Source organism: Cryptotermes secundus, unplaced genomic scaffold, assembly GCF_002891405.2.
Source record: "Cryptotermes secundus unplaced genomic scaffold, Csec_1.0 scaffold1314, whole genome shotgun sequence".
Taxonomy (NCBI): Eukaryota; Metazoa; Arthropoda; class Insecta; order Blattodea; family Kalotermitidae; genus Cryptotermes; species Cryptotermes secundus.
The window spans coordinates 68,779-87,857 of NW_019720589.1; the positions used below are offsets into that span (position 1 = coordinate 68,779).

The 19,079-nt window shown below is 39.3% G+C and overlaps 2 protein-coding genes across 3 annotated transcripts in view; both read left to right on the plus strand.

Moving 5' to 3' along the window:
* The window catches only part of LOC111870071 (uncharacterized protein DDB_G0283697), a 9,835-nt gene extending 5,663 nt beyond the window's left edge, over positions 1 to 4,172 (plus strand). The window contains exon 2 of the mRNA XM_023862054.2: positions 1,756 to 4,172. Coding sequence (XP_023717822.1) covers positions 1,756 to 3,040 — 1,285 coding nt within the window. The 3' untranslated portion in view covers positions 3,041 to 4,172. The remainder of the gene's footprint in view (positions 1 to 1,755) is intronic.
* An 11,884-nt stretch (positions 4,173 to 16,056) lies between these two features.
* LOC111870090 (serine protease gd) overlaps positions 16,057 to 19,079 on the plus strand; it is a 28,047-nt gene continuing 25,024 nt past the window's right edge. The window contains exon 1 of one of the 2 annotated variants that reach the window (XM_033753735.1): positions 16,057 to 16,388. In XM_033753735.1, the coding sequence (XP_033609626.1) occupies positions 16,173 to 16,388 (216 nt within the window). In that variant the 5' untranslated portion in view covers positions 16,057 to 16,172. Of the gene's footprint in view, positions 16,389 to 17,625; positions 17,842 to 19,079 lie in introns of those variants that run through there. The other variant, XM_023862087.2, reaches the window with a different exon arrangement.

Consider the following 19,079-nt stretch of genomic DNA (forward strand, 5'->3'; position numbering starts at 1 on the left):
GTTTACTTTGAACCATTCATTTATACTATGAAAAGCATTATTTATATTTACACAGAGATCATCATAGGTTGAACCTTAACTAACAAACTAATATCATCTGCAAATAATATAGGTACAGTTTAATCATTTATAGTTTTTTTGGTAAATCGTTTATATAAACGAGAAATAACAATGGACTCAGAATCGAACCTTGCTGGACACCATGTCTAATTTTGCCCAATGTCAAAAATTCATTGAGATTAAGATTTATATTTGTAACTAAAACCCTTTGATATCTATTTCTGAAATAAGATTCAAGCCATAGTTTAGCTTTACCTTTCATCCCATAGAACTCCAATTTTGACAACAGAACCTCATGATTAACACAATCAAAGGCCTTTTCTAGGTCACAAAAAATACCTCCTATTAAGTTTTTGCTGTTTAAGGTCTTACAGATTTCATTCACTAATGTGTATATAGCCTCATCCGTTGAAGATTTTGTTCTAAAACCAAAATCTTCTTCCACTAAAATGTTATTGTTATTTAAGCGCTCAATCAATTGAATGCTCATAGCTTTTTCTAATACCTTAGAGAACGAAGTTAAAAGTGACATAGGCCTATAGTTGGAAATATTTGATTTAAATTGATTTAAACGATCTGGGAAAATTCCTTGTGATAATGTATTGTTGCATATGCGAGTCAAAGGAGAGCTAATGAAAAAAGAACTCATTCCTAATACTTTATTGGATATTTCATCATATCCATAAGAGTTTTTTGCTTTGAGAGATTTAATTATATTTTCAACTTCCTTACTTCATAAAGATTTGAGTTTAATATGTTGAAAGGGATTTATAAAAGTTTTCATTAAATACTGAATGGGAGTAGTGTCTGGAAGGTAACTAATATTAGTATTATTATTAGCACCACTCGGTGCTAGTATAAGATACTGGGAGTGTCAGTAAATAAACCATAAAGACATAAACACTTTCAAATTAATTTGATATATTTTCTAAATATAACACACTATAAAATTACAGGGACATCGCATACAATACAGATCAGTGTTCAGCTTCAGGCCTCGGCCGTTTTGCCCCTGATAAATTGCCCCCTTTGACTATCTGAAACAAGGTGGGTGTGGGGGCAGAGCCATTCTTGATGCTGAGGCATAGAGAAAACTCGTGTCGATAACTGAACAACGGCAGCCCAACCAGTAGCCTATTTTCTACACTGACTGAACTTTACCGACTAGAACATTACACTTTACTGATATATAAATGATTTTCCCTAATATTTGTGTTATTTATTATCTTTCAAAACTGGTTCTTATCTGCGGAAATTTCCCATCATAGATGCAGAATAATAAACAATCAAAACATCTGGAATATCTAAAGTATGTATTTCTACACGTTCAGCATAATATCAGAAAACATTCGGAGGAAAAAGTAAAAATATTTTTGGATAGAAAGGTCTAAGTTCTCATGGTGGTGAGCCCTGTGATTGTTGTCTTTTGGGATGTCACACTACTCGTACTCCTTCAATGCTGGAGAAGAAGGCAGCATGCTCCTCTGAACTGCTGGTATCCATCTAAAAATAATGCTGCACCACATCCATGAAGAATATAATACTTATGTTTAGACAGATTATTCTGAGGAAAATATAGGACAGAACTATTTTTAATTGATCATTGTTTAGTATTATTATCTCACTGCTATGCCCCCTCCACACTTGTAAATAAGGAAAGGTACAATTATGTGATCTTGTTGTTTATGTTCTTAGGGAGACTGTACCTGATCAAACCCAAGCTGCATCTGATGACACACTACAGAGCAACATTCCTTCAGATCTGTTATTCATGTATGACAAACGAAGAACTAAAGACTCATATGGGGATACATCTCATGGATCTGAAGAAATAATGCCAGCAAATTCAGAATTTGACGTTCCAAAGAAAATCTCGCTCTCGCCACGTTATAAGAAGTCTTGGCAAAGAAAATTGTCAAAAAAGTATCCACAAACTAAACAGAAAGAAGATCTTGGTCTCACTTCTAGTAACAGATTTTTTTCTGACACAGTACAGAGAATACAACGACCTGAAAATGGACCAGAAATTGCTGATGTCAGGACAGATCAAAGAATAAAAAAGGGCTTATCTCCTGATACTTACTCTTTTAAGGCACAGAAAAATAGTCCCAACCATCACAGAATTACATATAAAGAGGAAAGCAATTCACGAAATTCATGGAAACCTATCCGAGGCCATAAAATTGTTAACTCTTTTAAATCACGCTACAAAACAACGACCTCCAACCCACTCAGTCCTGGAGAAGAAACTTCTGCTTACAAAGACAAGAGACAAAACTCTGAGGAGGAGGAAGACCCATATGGTAATAAACACATGTTTGGTGATGATAGTGGTGATAGTGATGAAGATTATGATGATATCGATGACTACACCAGTAAGATTCAAAAAGCTCTTAAAAGTGATGGTAGCAACATAGGGCTGCAAGAAATGTATCAACAGAAAGATGACAGTGTACAAAGATATTTGGATCATGTACCATATCCTGCAAAGATAAAAGATGACACAAGAGAAACTTCTGCTTACAAAGACAAGAGACAATACTCTGAGGAGGAGGAAGACCCATATGGTAATAAACACATGTTTGGTGATGATAGTGGTGATAGTGATGAAGATTATGATGATATCGATGACTACACCAGTAAGATTCAAAAAGCTCTTAAAAGTGATGGTAGCAACATAGGGCTGCAAGAAATGTATCAACAGAAAGATGACAGCGTACAAAGATATTTGGATCATGTACCATATCCTGCAAAGATAAAAGATGACACAAGAAGATATGAACATGGTAGTAGCTATAGATCTTCTGAAAACGAGACAGAAGATAATGAGAGAACACAAAACATTATTCATTCTCGAATTGATCACTTGAAGGAAATGACAAAAAGAGGGATGGCAAACAACTTTTATTCAGAACAAAATTCTAGGGCCCCAACACATGGTAAGATTGCAAATGATCGTATTAAATGGGTTAAATTTTAAGGAGTCACAAAGATACACTACAAGTGGTTGTTTCTTATAAAAGATGTCACAATGACATCCATGTAAAACTAAAATACATATTGTGACATGACGGCTAAAAGCCAAAATACTGCAACAAATAGAAGCAGCTGTTGGTAAGCAATGTCTTGGTAAAAATTTTCCATCACAATGAATAAACGCGCAAGAAGAATGGATTCATAGAAGCGACGTTTTCAATGCGGTCCAAGCCAAAGCTGTACAACGAAGATCAATAGCTGAATCATCTTCAATAGGAGAATGACATGGAGACTCCATATCGAAAGGACCGCATCCAAGGTGCTCTGCACATACATAAGAATGTATTTCTATTCAAGACAGAGCTTTTAAGCATTAATATTAAACTTGTTCTTTATAAAGCCTCAATTATTTCAATAAATGTGTATGTCTCTCCCAACTGAATGTATGCGGCGGACGCTCTCTTCTTGAAACTGCAGTCCCTGCAGAACCGAGTTCCCCATTCCACTGGCAATCTTGATAGGTGCACAATGGTCCGCGACTTGAACGTGGTTTTCAAAATTCCTTATGTGTACGATTACATAATAGAATTCTGCAGGAGACAGGAAAAAGTAATCAAGAATCTCTAAATCCAAATGAACGAGCGATTGAACAAGGAGAAACTATGCATAAGAGATCTAAGATACTTAAATTTGGCGGTGGTTAGGCCTACGAACGTTCAAGAGACTAACTGCTATTTCGGAGTTGTAAAATAAATCATGGCGCTATCTGCTGCAGAAGCCTGCATTGACAGGTGCCCTGTGTATATCATGCTCGAATGTTATTCATTGTAGTGAAGTCGAAGTTGACGAAGTGGAGACCCCATTTGAAACATTTTAAAGGCGCTGGAATAAAAAAAAATAATCATAGGTTCTGACTGGGCCCGATACCAAGAACGAACGATCTGGAGAGCGTCAGCGGCAGTTTTCTGGACTGAACTAGAGCCGAGTCAGTCTTCAGTTGCTTTGTTAGACGCCGCTACCAAGCAACAACTAGTGAAGACATAGTGGACTGAGAAGAAAGTGCTTGCAGTAGTCATCTGTAGAGCGTGATTAGTGAAATTGTTATAGTTATTTGTTGTTACAAGTTATATGCGTTCAATAAACCTATTTATCAATCCAAACTCTATGTCTAGTTACTAACATAAGCCCTGTATGTATTCAGCTTAAATCCAATAAGTACTTCATGTCCTGCTTACCCCATTCTTCTTAGCTTGATCATTCTGATTATAATTAACAAACAGTAAAAGTCTTGAAGCTCTTCAATATACAGTTTTCTCCAACCTCTTATCTCTTCATCCCTCTTCGGTCCTAAGATTATCCTCAGCGCTCTGTTTTCAAACATCCTCGGTCTACGTTCCTCCCATAATTTCAGAGACAAAGTTTCACACCCATACAGACAACAGGCAAAATTATAGTGCTGTATATTCTAATTTCTACATTCTTTGACAGCATACGAGAAGACAAAATGTTCTGGACTGAATGACAGCAAACATTACAAATTCAATCTCCACAAAATGAATGACACAAACACCGACACACATAACCAAATATACAAAATTCTACAAGAAAAGAACACCAGTTAGCAGCACATCGAACCAAAGATAAATCAACAAACAAACAAAACCGTTAAGTAACATCAGGTAGGCAGAGGCTGAATATATATACATATATATGATCACGTGTTGGCGCATACATGCCAGCCGTCTTTTACCCCAAGGAATATTCCTGGTACTCATTCCTGTTAGAGGCTGAGTTGACCCCAGGGCCATAGTGCGGCTGGAAGGAATAGGTCAATTGAAAAAAATCCAATGACCTCATCTGGACTTGAACCTGCAACCTTCCGGCTTGTAGTGTAGTGCCTCAACCAACTACTCTACCGCGATACATAAATATATACCTTAAAAAATAAAACTCTAATAAGATCCACCACATATTACAGAAAAGGCAAACACATGAATAGCAATAGCCCATTAACTCACATAACAGAATTAGTCTGAGGCAATTACATAAGAAAAGCAGAGAAGCATTACAATGAGCAGCAGAACCCTTCATCACAACAGTCTGTATACCTGATGATGGCCATTTGGGCCGAAGCTTGTAGTGATACACAATAAAGAGAATATGATGAGTAAATACTAACCACGTTACACATCAATGGCAAAAAATGGAACACCACGTCGGATGTACTAAAGCAGATTTTCATTTGTCACTGTCATTCCCAAATATCTGAACCTGTACCACATTTTCTAAGGATCTATTAGCTGTCTTTATCTTATGATTTTACCCTGCATTCTGGTGATGAAACATCAATATATACACCAAGTTTCCAGACCCCACTATCCATCTCTGACTGCAGTGATTAATGTTTAGACCACGACTGACACCTTCCATGCTCCCACAACCTTTCTATCCATCTGGAGCTGTAGTGTTAAAAGTTTAATCAAGTTCCTCAATCCCTATGTAAGACTTCCAGACTGTTAACCTCTAATAGGGCATTACTGAAAATTATAAAATTCCCACAACCTCCCAATATCACACTGGCAGTTGTATCTGAGGTGTGGTGCATTTCCTCTAGCCCTGTCATTGAGTATGAAAATATTTACGTCTAAGAGCGCATTACTGACAACTGAACTGCTTCAGAAACCATATCACCTCTCACAGGTTTCAACGACTAAACTTCAGTTATCAGTTGAGTAATGAATTCAGATGGTATTTTAATAACAGCTACCATGTTCAATAGTTCTATCTTCTGCGATATAACACCATGTAGTCCATTCAAAGTCAACCGAAATTTCAGGGGAACATGTCGCCCTCCTTTTCTGGCATGAAGAGCTTTCCTTGCCACCTGCTTCACGCTGGTTTCTTGCTTGGCCTATTCTTTGATCCTGAAAGTGGAAGCTACAAGTTCCTAAGAAATGTTGGTTAACTTTTAACAGACTACACAGCGTTATATCGCAGAAGATAGAACTCTTCATAACCACAGCTGTGGGAAACTCAGCTCCTACTTACCATCTTCCTGCAGACTCAACATTCCTCACTGGCTCATCAAATTGAACATAAAGCTGAAAACTTCCACATTCCCACATGTAATAACCACATAATGGCAGTAATAAATGAAGTATGATGGATTTCCTCAGTTACCATGTCAGTACTGGGGATTTCAAATAGGGCATTGCAGCAAAATATATTGTTCAGGAAATCTCATAAGCCATCATGGACGGTAGTGCCTGAGGTACAGTGGATTTCCTCAATGTCTTCACTCCTGTACCAGCGCATACAATTGAAAGAGGGCATTACTGAAAATTCTCATGTTCCTGCAACCTCATAATACCTCATAGGATGTAGTGAATTAGGGTTACCTGATTTTCTAAGTCCATATATGTGAGTCCAGAGCAATTAACTTCGACCAGACCATCTGTGACATCTACCATATTCCATTTATCTCAACAGTACTTCACAGTGTGTACTGACTGAAATTTAGTGGACTTCTCATGTGCCTAAATGTGAATACTGTGGTATGCACTTAAAATGGTTCACGACTACCATCTATCATGCTCTCATAACCTCAATATCCCTCACAGACCATAGTGAATGAGATATGTGGGATTTTCTACCGCTGCATGTAGCGTCTTTGGGTGTTAACTCCGAATTGTACATTAGTGACACTTAATGTGTCGCTAAGCTCACTATCTTTCACAGGCCGTGACTGAGGTCTAATGGATTTCCTGAATCCCTACCCAGGCATACTTGAGGTACTTGAGTACTCATGTCAAACATGACATACCAACAGCTTCCACTTGCTCAAAATGTCAGTAATCCTCAGTGACTGAAATGACAGAATTAGTAGATTTCTTCAGTATCTACAAGTGAACACGGGGATATTGTCTTCATATATTGCATTACAAATTCCGACATCTCATAAGTTGAAGACAATGTTCTAAATATGACAGCAAATTGGAAATATCTAGCAACCTGTAGTGTAATTCATTTTAATTTGCTTAGTGGGGGAGTGGAGTCCAACTGGGTCCTCCCAGCACGGTGGCCACTGATTGGCCTATTGTAGCCTGCCCCGGGTAATTATGATGATGGAGAATTTGTTAGAATGAAGATTAGTAGGGGAAACCGAAGTACTCGGAGAAAACCAGCCCCAGCGCCACTTTGTCCACCACAAATCCAACTTGACCAGACCCGGGATCGAACCCGAGCCGCAGCGGTGGGAAGCCAGCGACTAACCGCCCGAGCTATGGCGCCGCCTTAACCTGTAGTGTAAGTCTCGCACTTCAGATTTCAACGAAATCTGTGAAACTGCTTATGGGATACTCGGAAAAGTCCTTTAAGGCATTATGAATATTAAATTTTATTGTGGGTCAATAAGCCTAAAAATCGAAAATTCCTCACAAATTTAGCGGAAACTTCCCATATAGATTTTCAACCAAATCTATAAAATTGTTTATAGAATACAGGGAAATTCCATTTATTGCCATGAATAAATATGGCTTAATTTCCTATCGATATGAAAGAAAAATGTGAATCAACCAACAGCGTTTGGTGAAAGCCTTCCATATTGAATTTAAAGAAAATCTGTGAAAATTTTAGAAAATACATGGGAAAGTCCTTTCATGAGCTTATGTAATAAACATAGGTTTATTATGGACCGATATGGCTGAATATCGGAACTACTCGAAGAATTATAGCTGTGTGAGTACTGTTACATATGTTCGTACGTACGTATATAACTTCCGACATTACTTTACTATGGTAAACTGCAACAGCAAATGTTCCTAGCTTTCATAGATTCGATAGCTAAAGTTTCACACTTTCTGGTATCGGGGCAACGTTAGTTTTCGTATCGATGACTATCCACCTGTAAAGGACTTCCATTCGCCTACGGTCTAAAACGGTGGATAACATAGGGTTCTATATACAATGCAACTTTCCACGAATTCATGCTTTAGTAAGTCACAGATACTCATTATGAAATGCAGAAATATCCTCATTGGAATATGTAAAATGACGCAAGGAAATAGTGGAGAGACCAAGTTCTGATTTTTTGAGGACCAAAATTTAATGTGCCGACAAATATTAGATTATAACGCAACGCGAAATTTAATCGAAATTCTTCAGATATTTCTGGTATAAAACATAGGGAAGAAAATTTAGCTCATGCCATTATGCTTATGGACTGCGAGCACAGAAGGCATAAAGACGTAACTATTTGTGATAATCACTGACAGAGTTACAAGGCTGGAGTCGTCACTATGTAACATCACTCGCAACTGCACAGAATTGCATTGCATCATCCTTCGCAGAAATTTACGTCAACAGCTCATAGATGCGGCGTACAGGAGTGGACCACTTTGCCCCAGGCCCTAAAATATAAGTATCGTCGCATCTGGTAAGAGTAGACCCTGTTATAGGTGTTTCTCATTACACATATTAATGTTTTTGTTTAATATACACGAGATACGCAAAATAACTGCATAATGAGGAGCTTCATAACTTGTACTCTACTCCAAGTATAATTAGAATGATCAAGTCAAGGAGGATGATGTGAGCAGGGCATGTAGCACGAACGGGGGAGACGAGGAATGCGTATAGGATATTGGTGGGAAAGCCAGAAGGAAATAAACCACTGGGAAGACCAAGGCGTAGGTGGGTGGACAATATTAAAATGGACCTTAGAGAGATAGGATTGGATGGTATAAATTAGATAGATCTGGCTCAGGATAGGGACCAGTGGAGGGCTCTTGTGAACACGGTAATGAACCTTCGGGTTCCATAAAATGCTGGGAAATTCTTGAGTAACTGCAAAATTTGCGGCTCCTCCAGAAGGGCTCAGCTCCATGAGTAAGTAAGTACGCAAAATAAACACATAATGCGACAGCTACTTGTCATTCAGCCTACAGTAAAAGTTGTCACCCGAATTTAATAATGTATCATGTGACTCTAATAAAATCTCCTCTGTAAGCAATATTCATCGCAAATTTCATTAAATTAAACGTACTGGTGCAATACAATACCTGTTTTGCAGGATGCTCATAAAGAATTTCTTGCCGTGTAAGTCCAATGCGACCACTACAATAGGAAAGCTCATAACGAATTTTATCAAATTTAACTCCATATTGTGACATGATTGCTAAAAGTCGCAAATATTTTAAGGAATAGATGCGGCAATTGCTGGACAACGGTGCAGCATGGAGTCGGTGCCGAGATTATTTAAATAACGAGGACACCAGCTGAGTCGAGACCACTATCGGCGGTCAAACTTACAACTGTTCAAGTGACTAAGCTGCCAGCTGCCGTTGTAGCAAAAGCTAAGAAGGATAGACATGATACGCGTTGCGAAGCCTGAACTGACAGAGGACTTGTATACAGTGCATAAGAAAGAATTTTCAATAACACGCTATATGTGCGATACGTACGCTTGACTAAGGCGAAGCCACTTCATAAGAAACAAACCTATCCTCTTGTCAGAGAGGATGCTGCATAAGGACTATGACCGCAAGGGCTCAGTTGCAAAAACAATCCTCAAGGGGTTTGGCGCCAAGACGAACTGATTGGCGGTAAACCGCTAGTCGTAAAGTAGCTCTGATTCTGACTCTGATTCTGACTGTGAGTCAAGACCACAAGAAGAATGAGCTGCAGGTTCCCAGAGCCGTCATGCACTAAAATATGGGTATGAGTCCCGTGGGTCTCGGACCCAAGAAGCACTGTGCTGACGAGGACCAGTAGCAATTTAGCAGTCAGCCATGAACCAGACCTTTTTCAGAAGAGACAAGCCCACTCCCTCGTTAGAGAAGATATTACCTAAGGACTACGATGACCGTAAGGTTCAGTTGTGAAAAGAAGAAACTCTCGTCATATGCCTCAAGAAGTTCGGCGTCAAGACAAACTGATTAGTGGTGAACCACCAGTCGTAAAGTAACTTGACTCTGACTAAGGACCATTTCTTAAGGTTCCCAGAGCCGTCAGATAATAAACATCGTCACCAGTCTCCAGTCTCATGGGACTCGAAATAAAGAATCGCTGTGCTGGCGAGGACCAGCAGAAATTTAGCGGTCAGTCAGTCAACAGTCAGTCATGAGTCGGAAGTTGTAGATCGAAGTCGGCAATTAACAATCTCGAGTCTTGAGTAGAATTGTTAGCAGCCGCTACCTAATAACCACTAATGAGCAAACAGAAATCTTTATGCGCTCTGTTGTTGCGGTCATCTATAGAGTGAAAATCAGTGAGAGTATTACAATTCTTTGTAGTTACCGGTTACACGCGTTCAATAAATCAAATTATCACTCTGAACGCCCTGTCTAGTCAATAATAAGTGACAATAACTTACTAGTCCATTACAATCCTTAATTTAGTGGATGCTCGTTACAAAATTTGTATCATTAGCGCCTAGGAACAACCATAATTTAAAGGATACTCATAACGAACTTTTTCGACCGTAAGCATTCACCGATATGTAATATACTCGTACAACAAATTGGCCAGAATATACATGCCGTGTCCACCTCATCCTCTTTGACTTGATCATTCTAATTATACTTTGAGAAGAGTACAAGTTATGAAGCTCCTCATTAGTACAATATAATAACACTCATTCAAATTAATATGGATCTTAAACGTAAAAGATAATATCCTTATTATCTGTTTATAGCTTCTGTTCATGATATTTTAATTTAACGGATGGAAACAAAATGATACAAAGAGTAATACGGAAGCTGTATTAGAAGTGTGTAAAAAGGTTAGCATTCACTGATAAAAGTAAAAGAAAAGAAGCTTGAGAATAAGATTCGCCTTCACTAAGCAGGAATATAAATCACAATATAAGNGGTCTCTTTCCTTCTGGATTTCCCACCAATGTCCTATACGCATTTCTTTTCTCCCCCATTCGTGCTACATGCCGTGTCCACCTCATCCTCTTTGACTTGATCATTCTAATTATACTTTGAGAAGAGTACAAGTTATGAAGCTCCTCATTAGTACAATATAATAACACTCATTCAAATTAATATGGATCTTAAACGTAAAAGATAATATCCTTATTATCTGTTTATAGCTTCTGTTCATGATATTTTAATTTAACGGATGGAAACAAAATGATACAAAGAGTAATACGGAAGCTGTATTAGAAGTGTGTAAAAAGGTTAGCATTCACTGATAAAAGTAAAAGAAAAGAAGCTTGAGAATAAGATTCGCCTTCACTAAGCAGGAATATAAATCACAATATAAGAAGAAACTATAGAGAAGTTAAAATATTTGGGAACGGCATTAAATTCAGATAATACTTGCCACACACAATTGAAAGAGCACAAATCGCCACCAGGTAGTGATAAAAATTGTGGCACAATTGATTCAAGCAGGTCAAATAATACGAGTTCCATAAACTCGTTAATTTTATTTAGAGTATTGAAGAATTGTCTGATCAGTTGAAGGAGCCTATTGTTTTATTAGTTTAAAAGAAGGACGATAAAACAGACTGCAGTAATTATCGAGAAATATCACTGTGATCAACTTCATGAAAAATGTTATCCAGTGTCCTTTTCTCAAGATTAAGTCCATATATACACGAAATTATTGGGTATCATCACTGTAACAGATCAACAACTGATCAGATTTTTTGCACTCGTCAGATCCTGGAGAAAAAAAAGAAAAATGAGATGGCACATCAGCTATTCACAGACTTCGAGACAGCCTATGACTCAGTTAGGAGGGAAGTATTGTATTATGTAATATTTTCTTAGAATTTCGTGTACCTATGAAACCGATTAAAAGGTATTTAAATGAAACCTGTAGCAAGGTCTTCATAGGAAAGCAATTGTCTGACGCGGTCCATATACGAAATGGTCTAAAAAGGGAGATGCTATATCACCATTGCTTTTCAGTTTTTCCTTGGAATATGTCATTAGAAATGTCTAGGAAAACCAGGTGGGACTGAAATTAAATGGGACACATCAACGATTGGTCTATGCTGATGATGAAAATCTATTGGAAGATAATAGAGATACCATAAAGAAAAAAACAGAAATTCTAGTAACGAGGTTGGTCTAGAGGTAAACGCAGAGAAAATAAATGTATATTGATGTCTCATCACCAAAATACGGGGCAAAATCACAACATAAATATAGATAATGGATCCTTTGCGAATGTGGCAAAGTTAAAATATTTTGGAACGTCAGTAACGAATCAAAATTTGGCTCAGGGGAAAATTAAGGGGAGATTGAATTTGGGCAATGTTTGCTACCATTCAGTCCTTTAAGCACAGTAGATCACTGTAGGTCGCGGTGCAAGGGCCGAGAAGGCACACCCCTTATACATTCATTCATACATTCAGTCCAGAAACTTTTGTCGTCTCATCTGCTGTCTAGAAACGTAAACAGCAGAGTATACATAAGTAACAATTTTGCCTGTGATTCTGTATGGGTACGAAAATTGGTCTCCGAAGTTAAGGAGGAACATAGACTGAGGGCGTTCGAGAACAATCATTGGACTTAAGAGAAATGAAGTGATAGGAGGTTAGAGAAAACTGTACAACGAGGAGCTTTGTAGATTGTACTCTTCGCCAAGTATAATCAAAACGATGAAATGAAGAAAGTTGAGATGGGCAGGAAATTTAACATGCATTCGTGTTAAGCGGAATGCATATAGGATTTTGGTAAGAAAGCCAGAAGAATAGAGACCACTAGGAAGAACAAGACGTAGGTGGCAGAATAATACGCAACATAATGGACCCTAGAGAGATAGGCTGGGGTAGTATGGACTGGATTGATCTGGTTCAGGATGGGAACCAGTGGAGGGTTCTTGTGACTAAGGTAATGAAACTTGGAGTTCAATAAAATTTGAAAAAATTCTTCAGTGGCTGAGCGGCTGGTGGTTTCTTAACAAGGGCTCAGCGCCGTGAAGTTAGGTAATACTTCACACATTTCAGTCCATAAACTTTTGTTTTCCTGGCATGTATCTAAAAATGTGAAGATTCAAGTGTAATTACTAATATACTCGTATTATTTGGCTGCTTTAAGGGAACAACTTAGATTAAGAGATTTCAAAACACGGCGATGAAGGGAATTCTGGGAAGTACTACGATGCTGGGGAACATTATATATTTAGGGGCATTTTAGTTCTTGCTTCTTACAAAATTATCAAGGTGTTAAAGTTAAGGAGGATGAGATGGGCAGAAGATGAAGCACGAATGGGAGCAATGGAAAATACAGACATCGTTTTAGTCAGATAACCCCAAAGGAAAGGTCACTTCTGAAACATTGTGGGAGATGAAAGACGAATATTAAAATGGGCCTTAAATAAACAGTGTGTGGATTGGACTCATTTGAATCAGGACAAGGATTATTGGCGGAATCCTGTGAACACAATACTCCTTTGTTTTCCATGTAAAGTAAGGAATTCCTATATCAGCTGAATTACTATTAGCTTCTTAAGAAGGGCGATAATCTGTGGAGTTAATCATTTATAAATTAGCGTTGTTTAATAAACCCGTGGCGTAAAAAAAATACTATTATGAACTCGTTGTATTTTAAGAAACGTAATGAAGTTGTGAAATGTTATGACCTCAACGGTATATATGAAATTCCTGATTTTGGGGTTGCGGGCATGAATGAGCGGAGTCCATAGAAACGAGAGGATCGCTAAATAGACTACGTGGCCGACACAGAGAGTAACCTAAAATCATCTGGACGATTTCAGGCCTATTGAACAACCTGAACTGATCTGCGTGCAGCAGGAACGAAGAACTGTTTTTATTACGGTCCGTTTAAACCTGTGCGCGAGGCGGTGTAACGCAGTCAGTATAGCGACTGGCTATGGACTGGACGAACAAGGGGTCGGAGTTCGAGTTCCGGTGGGGTCAGTATGTTCTCTTCTCCATATCGTCCAGAACGGCTCTAGGGCCCACCCAGCCTCCTATCTAATGGGTACCGGGAGCTCTTTCCCCGGGGGTAAAGCGGCAGGGGCGTGAAGCTGACCACTCTCCTCCAGCTGGTGCTGAGGTCAAGAAAATGTGGATCACTCCCCCATACACCTTCATGACGTAGTGCTTAATTAGTTAAGCAGAGGGACAACTTTTATACATGTGCACTTATTGACGCATCACTCTGTTTCTTTCGTTCCTCAGTGAACCCTTCCAATCAAGAGTACTTCGCATTTTCCCACTAAAGTGTTATACGTTTTTGGTATTGACGGAACTATAATTTTATTCTGAAATGTAATCCCACAGAAGGAGGTCAGAACGGGTGAACGTGGCCGAAAGGAAATGTCACGAATCCCCCGGCCCACCGACCTACGTGTATAGCCGTTACAATGATCAGGAACCAGCTCGCTGAGGAATGATGTGAAGTCGGTGTGAAAATTTGGCGACACGCCATCTTGAAGGAACATGCGGTTTGAGTTCTAGTTTCGGAGCCCCAGTCAACAGTTTAGCGGGTCGTCCATTTTGTATGCAGACGTCTAGGTGGCTGTTCCGTACCTGGAATTGAGTGGTAAAATAACAACTTAATTTTTTGTAACATTTGAGGTTATCACGACGGTGACTGCGAAGCGCACTATCTTCAAGGATGTGACGCCATGTAGTCTGGTAGAAGTTTAGCGACGGTTCGGAGGAATGTATTGCCTCCATACTGACGATCGAAAAGTAATCCAACCAAGCAAGTAGTAAGCAAACAAGCACAATAAAACTTAAGGGTTGTTTAGTTATTTGCTTAATTTTCTTGTTAATTGATTAGTATACTTGTAAATTTGTTGTTAAGTTGGTTTGTAGCCTATGTACTTGAATTAAGTTTACTACTTGTAGGACCTAGTAAATTAGTTGGTTAGGCCTTACGACATTTCCTTGTTCACCTCCAAGCTTTTTGTTAAGAAAAAACATCAGCTCTCTCTGTCTCCTCCCGTCTTTCTCTTTCTCTCTGTCACTCTCAAGCTTGATGAGAAAAAGAGGAAGAACAGAAAAAGGACTGAGAGAAGAAATGAACGAGACGATCATGGAGAAGGATAAACAGAAGAATCAGCTTCAAGCAAAATAAAAGAAAACGCAAAGGGTTGTTTTCTCGCATAACTATACATTATGTTGTCGTAACAAAGAGACCCTTGGCTTCCTTTTATTTTTTCTTGAAGCAAAACCTTTGTTCCTGTCACGCAAGGGCGTCTATAGCGTGGGCGGTACTTTGCATTTACGCTGAAACGTAATGTACACATTTTCACATTTAATGGTCTGCCGTACTTGTGAAGTAGTGAGTGTCATTTTAACGCCCTGTACTGAGACCAGTTCTTCAAAACGAGATGCATGACGCAAGCAAATAATTATCTTCAAAATGGGATGTTTGCATTTCAGGGATAGCCAACTCCACGGTGATTCTGTGAAGGTTACTGACAATGGACGATTCATTGTGCTGGTACACGTATTAAGACAACCTATGACATGAAAATGGGAATACAGTCAACTCCGGAAATGTCGTATATATCAAATATATATCAGACAATAGACAGTGTCCAACATAATATTGGAACAATAAGTTCAAAATGCAGAGTATTTCTTGATAAGCTCAATTTTTCAAGCCCCCCCCCCCCCACATGGAACCAGGATGGCCATTGTTGTGTTGACAAAAGTCCGCCACTAATCCATATACTCCGCAGACAGATCAGTCCGTGTCTTCATAAACAAAACAAAAAGAAACTCCGTGGTTTTAGTCCGCAAGCGAACTATACCGAGCGACCGCCGCCTGTCAGCGAAGTTGGTGCCAACTGTAGCGGATAGACAGGCAGAATTATTGTTTTGCAGATAGTAATTAAAACAGTAATTAAGTAACCTTTCGAAGCTTTATTCGATCTTAATCATACGACAACGAAATATCTCCTTTGACTGTACCTTGTAAGCATTACGTGTTTACATTATTACTTAGAACAAGACTACGCGCTAGGCATACAGAGCTGAGAATACATTAACTGTGGTTTTACGTGCTGAATCATTATTCGCCACCGTCTGCAGTCTGTAATGTACACATCACTACAAGTCTGGCGCTTCCTTCTTTAGAAGCTCGTTCTCACGGTCTAAGAGGCTGGAGATTGATGTGCTTGTGTGAGTTTAGGTGATTGTCATGGTGTGCGCCCAAGTGCTGGGATTCATACTCGCAGCACAGAACCTAGGGCCCACTTGGGGTCAGTCAATTCCCACAAGCCCTTGCCCTGATGTGTTTCAGTACCAGGTGGATTCTTCTGGCAACTGGTATGGCCACATTAGCATCCCAGCTCCGCAACCAGGCTATACGTTCAGGACATCTGTTGAGCTGGCTATAGATGCTGTTCTACCCACAGTAAGTTTTAATTCTCCTTAAAAGTGCAACAGTACAGATCTTCCATCTCTTAATTTTAGGCGTGTAACGTATCATTTAATTCATAAATTATTTCTCATGCAACTGGGAAGGGAAGCATTTCTATAGATTGTCATCCTATATGACAAGAGCTCTGGAAGAGCTTCACGGCGCAGCGGCTACCTTGGGCAGTGTAGGATATCCTGACAAAGAAATTCTCTCCGTTAGGGTGGTACGAATTTTCACACCAGTCCTATCTCTTACGTAACGGAAGGAAGGGAGATTTGGATCCCGAACGCCGTTTCCGTGATACAAACGGGTGTGATGGATTCCTGTTTTATCTTAATTAAAAATCTCTGCGTAGTTATTTACAGTAGTATTTGGCTCGTTGCAAACGAAAATTTGCAAAAATGTGCTTATTAGGTACGTCATGTTTGTATGTCTATCCGAGAACAGATATTAGTGAGATTGTATGCTGGGGAGTTTTGCTAAAATTTCCCGATCCGTTCGAATTTTTGCTAAAATCATACAACAGTAACGGACGCTTTACATGAAAATTTGCAAGAGCTTTGCGGTCAACTTGACAGTAACTCTAGTGTAACTCGCCAAATATTTATCGGAGCAAATAATATTCAGAGCAGACGTAGTGAAACACGAAACATGCATTTTACACTCTATAGACTCTTTCCGTAAGTAGTACGGATTTCGAGATAAGTGACCAAAAAGAACGCATCAGAATTATGACGTCATGTGCACCTTTGGCCCTAATTTGTTACGACACGCACCAAGGCAAAACTGACTAAATATAACTTGAAGATTACATCGAGTAGGATAAAACGGACATACCAATACCGAGAAGGACAGTAAATCAGGGCTGGAAGTAGGAGAACATGCCTGTGATACTTGCTAGAGGGACCGCCGATAGCAGTGATATTAGACGGGCCTAGATGAGCTCTGTAAGCTGGTGCAGGGAAATGGTTTCAGCCTTATATTTTCAGAGGTACACTGTTCGAAACTGGACCGAGTCACTTTCTATCTTGACGGAAGTCTTACGTGGTGTTCCTGACTTTCTTTAAACAGGCAACGACCACGTCTTTCCTCATCTTTTCCAATACACTATTCGCCATTCTTCCTACCATCTGACGTTCAACAGCCAAACTTTAATGAACAATAAATAAATTAATAAACTGTTTTATTGTAATATTATAAAACTTCAATTATTGAGTTAAAATGATCACTCACTAACGTGGGGTAAAAGTCGTTGTAACGTTTGCTATGCCCTAGGCATATAGGTTTGTCAAGTTTATGAGAATCTCTGAATTAGGGAATCAATAGCCACCGACAAGGACTGTACATTATAAGAGTATGTTTGATGTAACTTGAAAGAGCATATAACTATGCCAAGGCCGCCATCTGTTTAAACTGACTTGCAGTATGAAAAATGGGTGTGGTAAAGGTGCGTCTCTGCTACTACCCTCATGTCATTATGCTCATTTATACTTAAAATATACATAATTTTCTTAAGTTATTATTAGTTTAATTCCTAATAAATTATACAGAATATGATTCATGCAGGTTAAAGTGAACAATGTTTGTCTACATAAGCAGACACATGCGCGTGCACGGCCTTTCATACATCTTTGCTCTAAATTAGCCAAAAAGAAAATCCTTACATGGAAAGGCTTAATTATTTCATTAATTATTCATATGTTTATATTTTTGTATCAGGCAAGGACATGGTGTGATCAAGGCAGATGTTAATTTTGATAAAAATATACAGGGGATGGACAAAAATATGGAAACACCTCGTGAAATGCATGCCTGAATTAAAGTGTTTATTTTAGCGACGTTTGTCGGGGACGATGTCGTATGTGTCCAACAGCAGTACCTGTACAGCCTCTGCAATATGTTGCAAGCTTCATTTGTTGTCGAGACAGTGTTCTGTGCAGTTTTTAGTGCATCATGTCAGAGCTAACAGAATACGAACGCGGGCAAATTGTTTGGGCCCGTATGGTGGGTGCTTCCGTAATCAAGGTAGCCGAGTTTTTTGGTGTTTCGCGAGGCACAGTATCCAAGATTATGACCGCACACAGGAGGACTGAAAAAACTGCATCTGATAAATACCAGCGTGGACGAAAATGTGTGTTGTGTGATCGAGACAGACTAACATTGCGTAGGATTGTGACGAAAAATAAGAATACATCTGCAAAAGTGACTGCTGAACTGAATGTCACGCTCACAAACCCTGTCAGCACCAAAACAGTATGAAGGGAACTCCACGAGCAGGGTATTTCTGGACGAGCTGCAATTCCAAAGCCACTCATCAGTGATCAAAATGCCACTAAGAGGAGAGTGTGGTGCCAAAGTCATAAAACCTGGACTATGGAGCAATGGAAGACGGTCATTTGGTCGGATGAGTCCACCTTCACACTGTCCCCGACTTCTGGCCCAGTTTACGTCTGGTGAACGCCGTATCAAGCTTACGATCCAGGTTGTTTGCTGCCAAGAGTGAAACATGGTGGGGGTTCGATCATGGTATGGGCAGCCATATCGTGGTATTCTGTCGGATCCATCATTACCCTGCAAGGTCACATCACTGCCAACGACTATGTGACCATTTTGGGCGACCAGGTCCATCCCATGGTGCAAACTTTGTTCCCTAAAGGTGATGCCATTTACCAAGCCAACAATGCC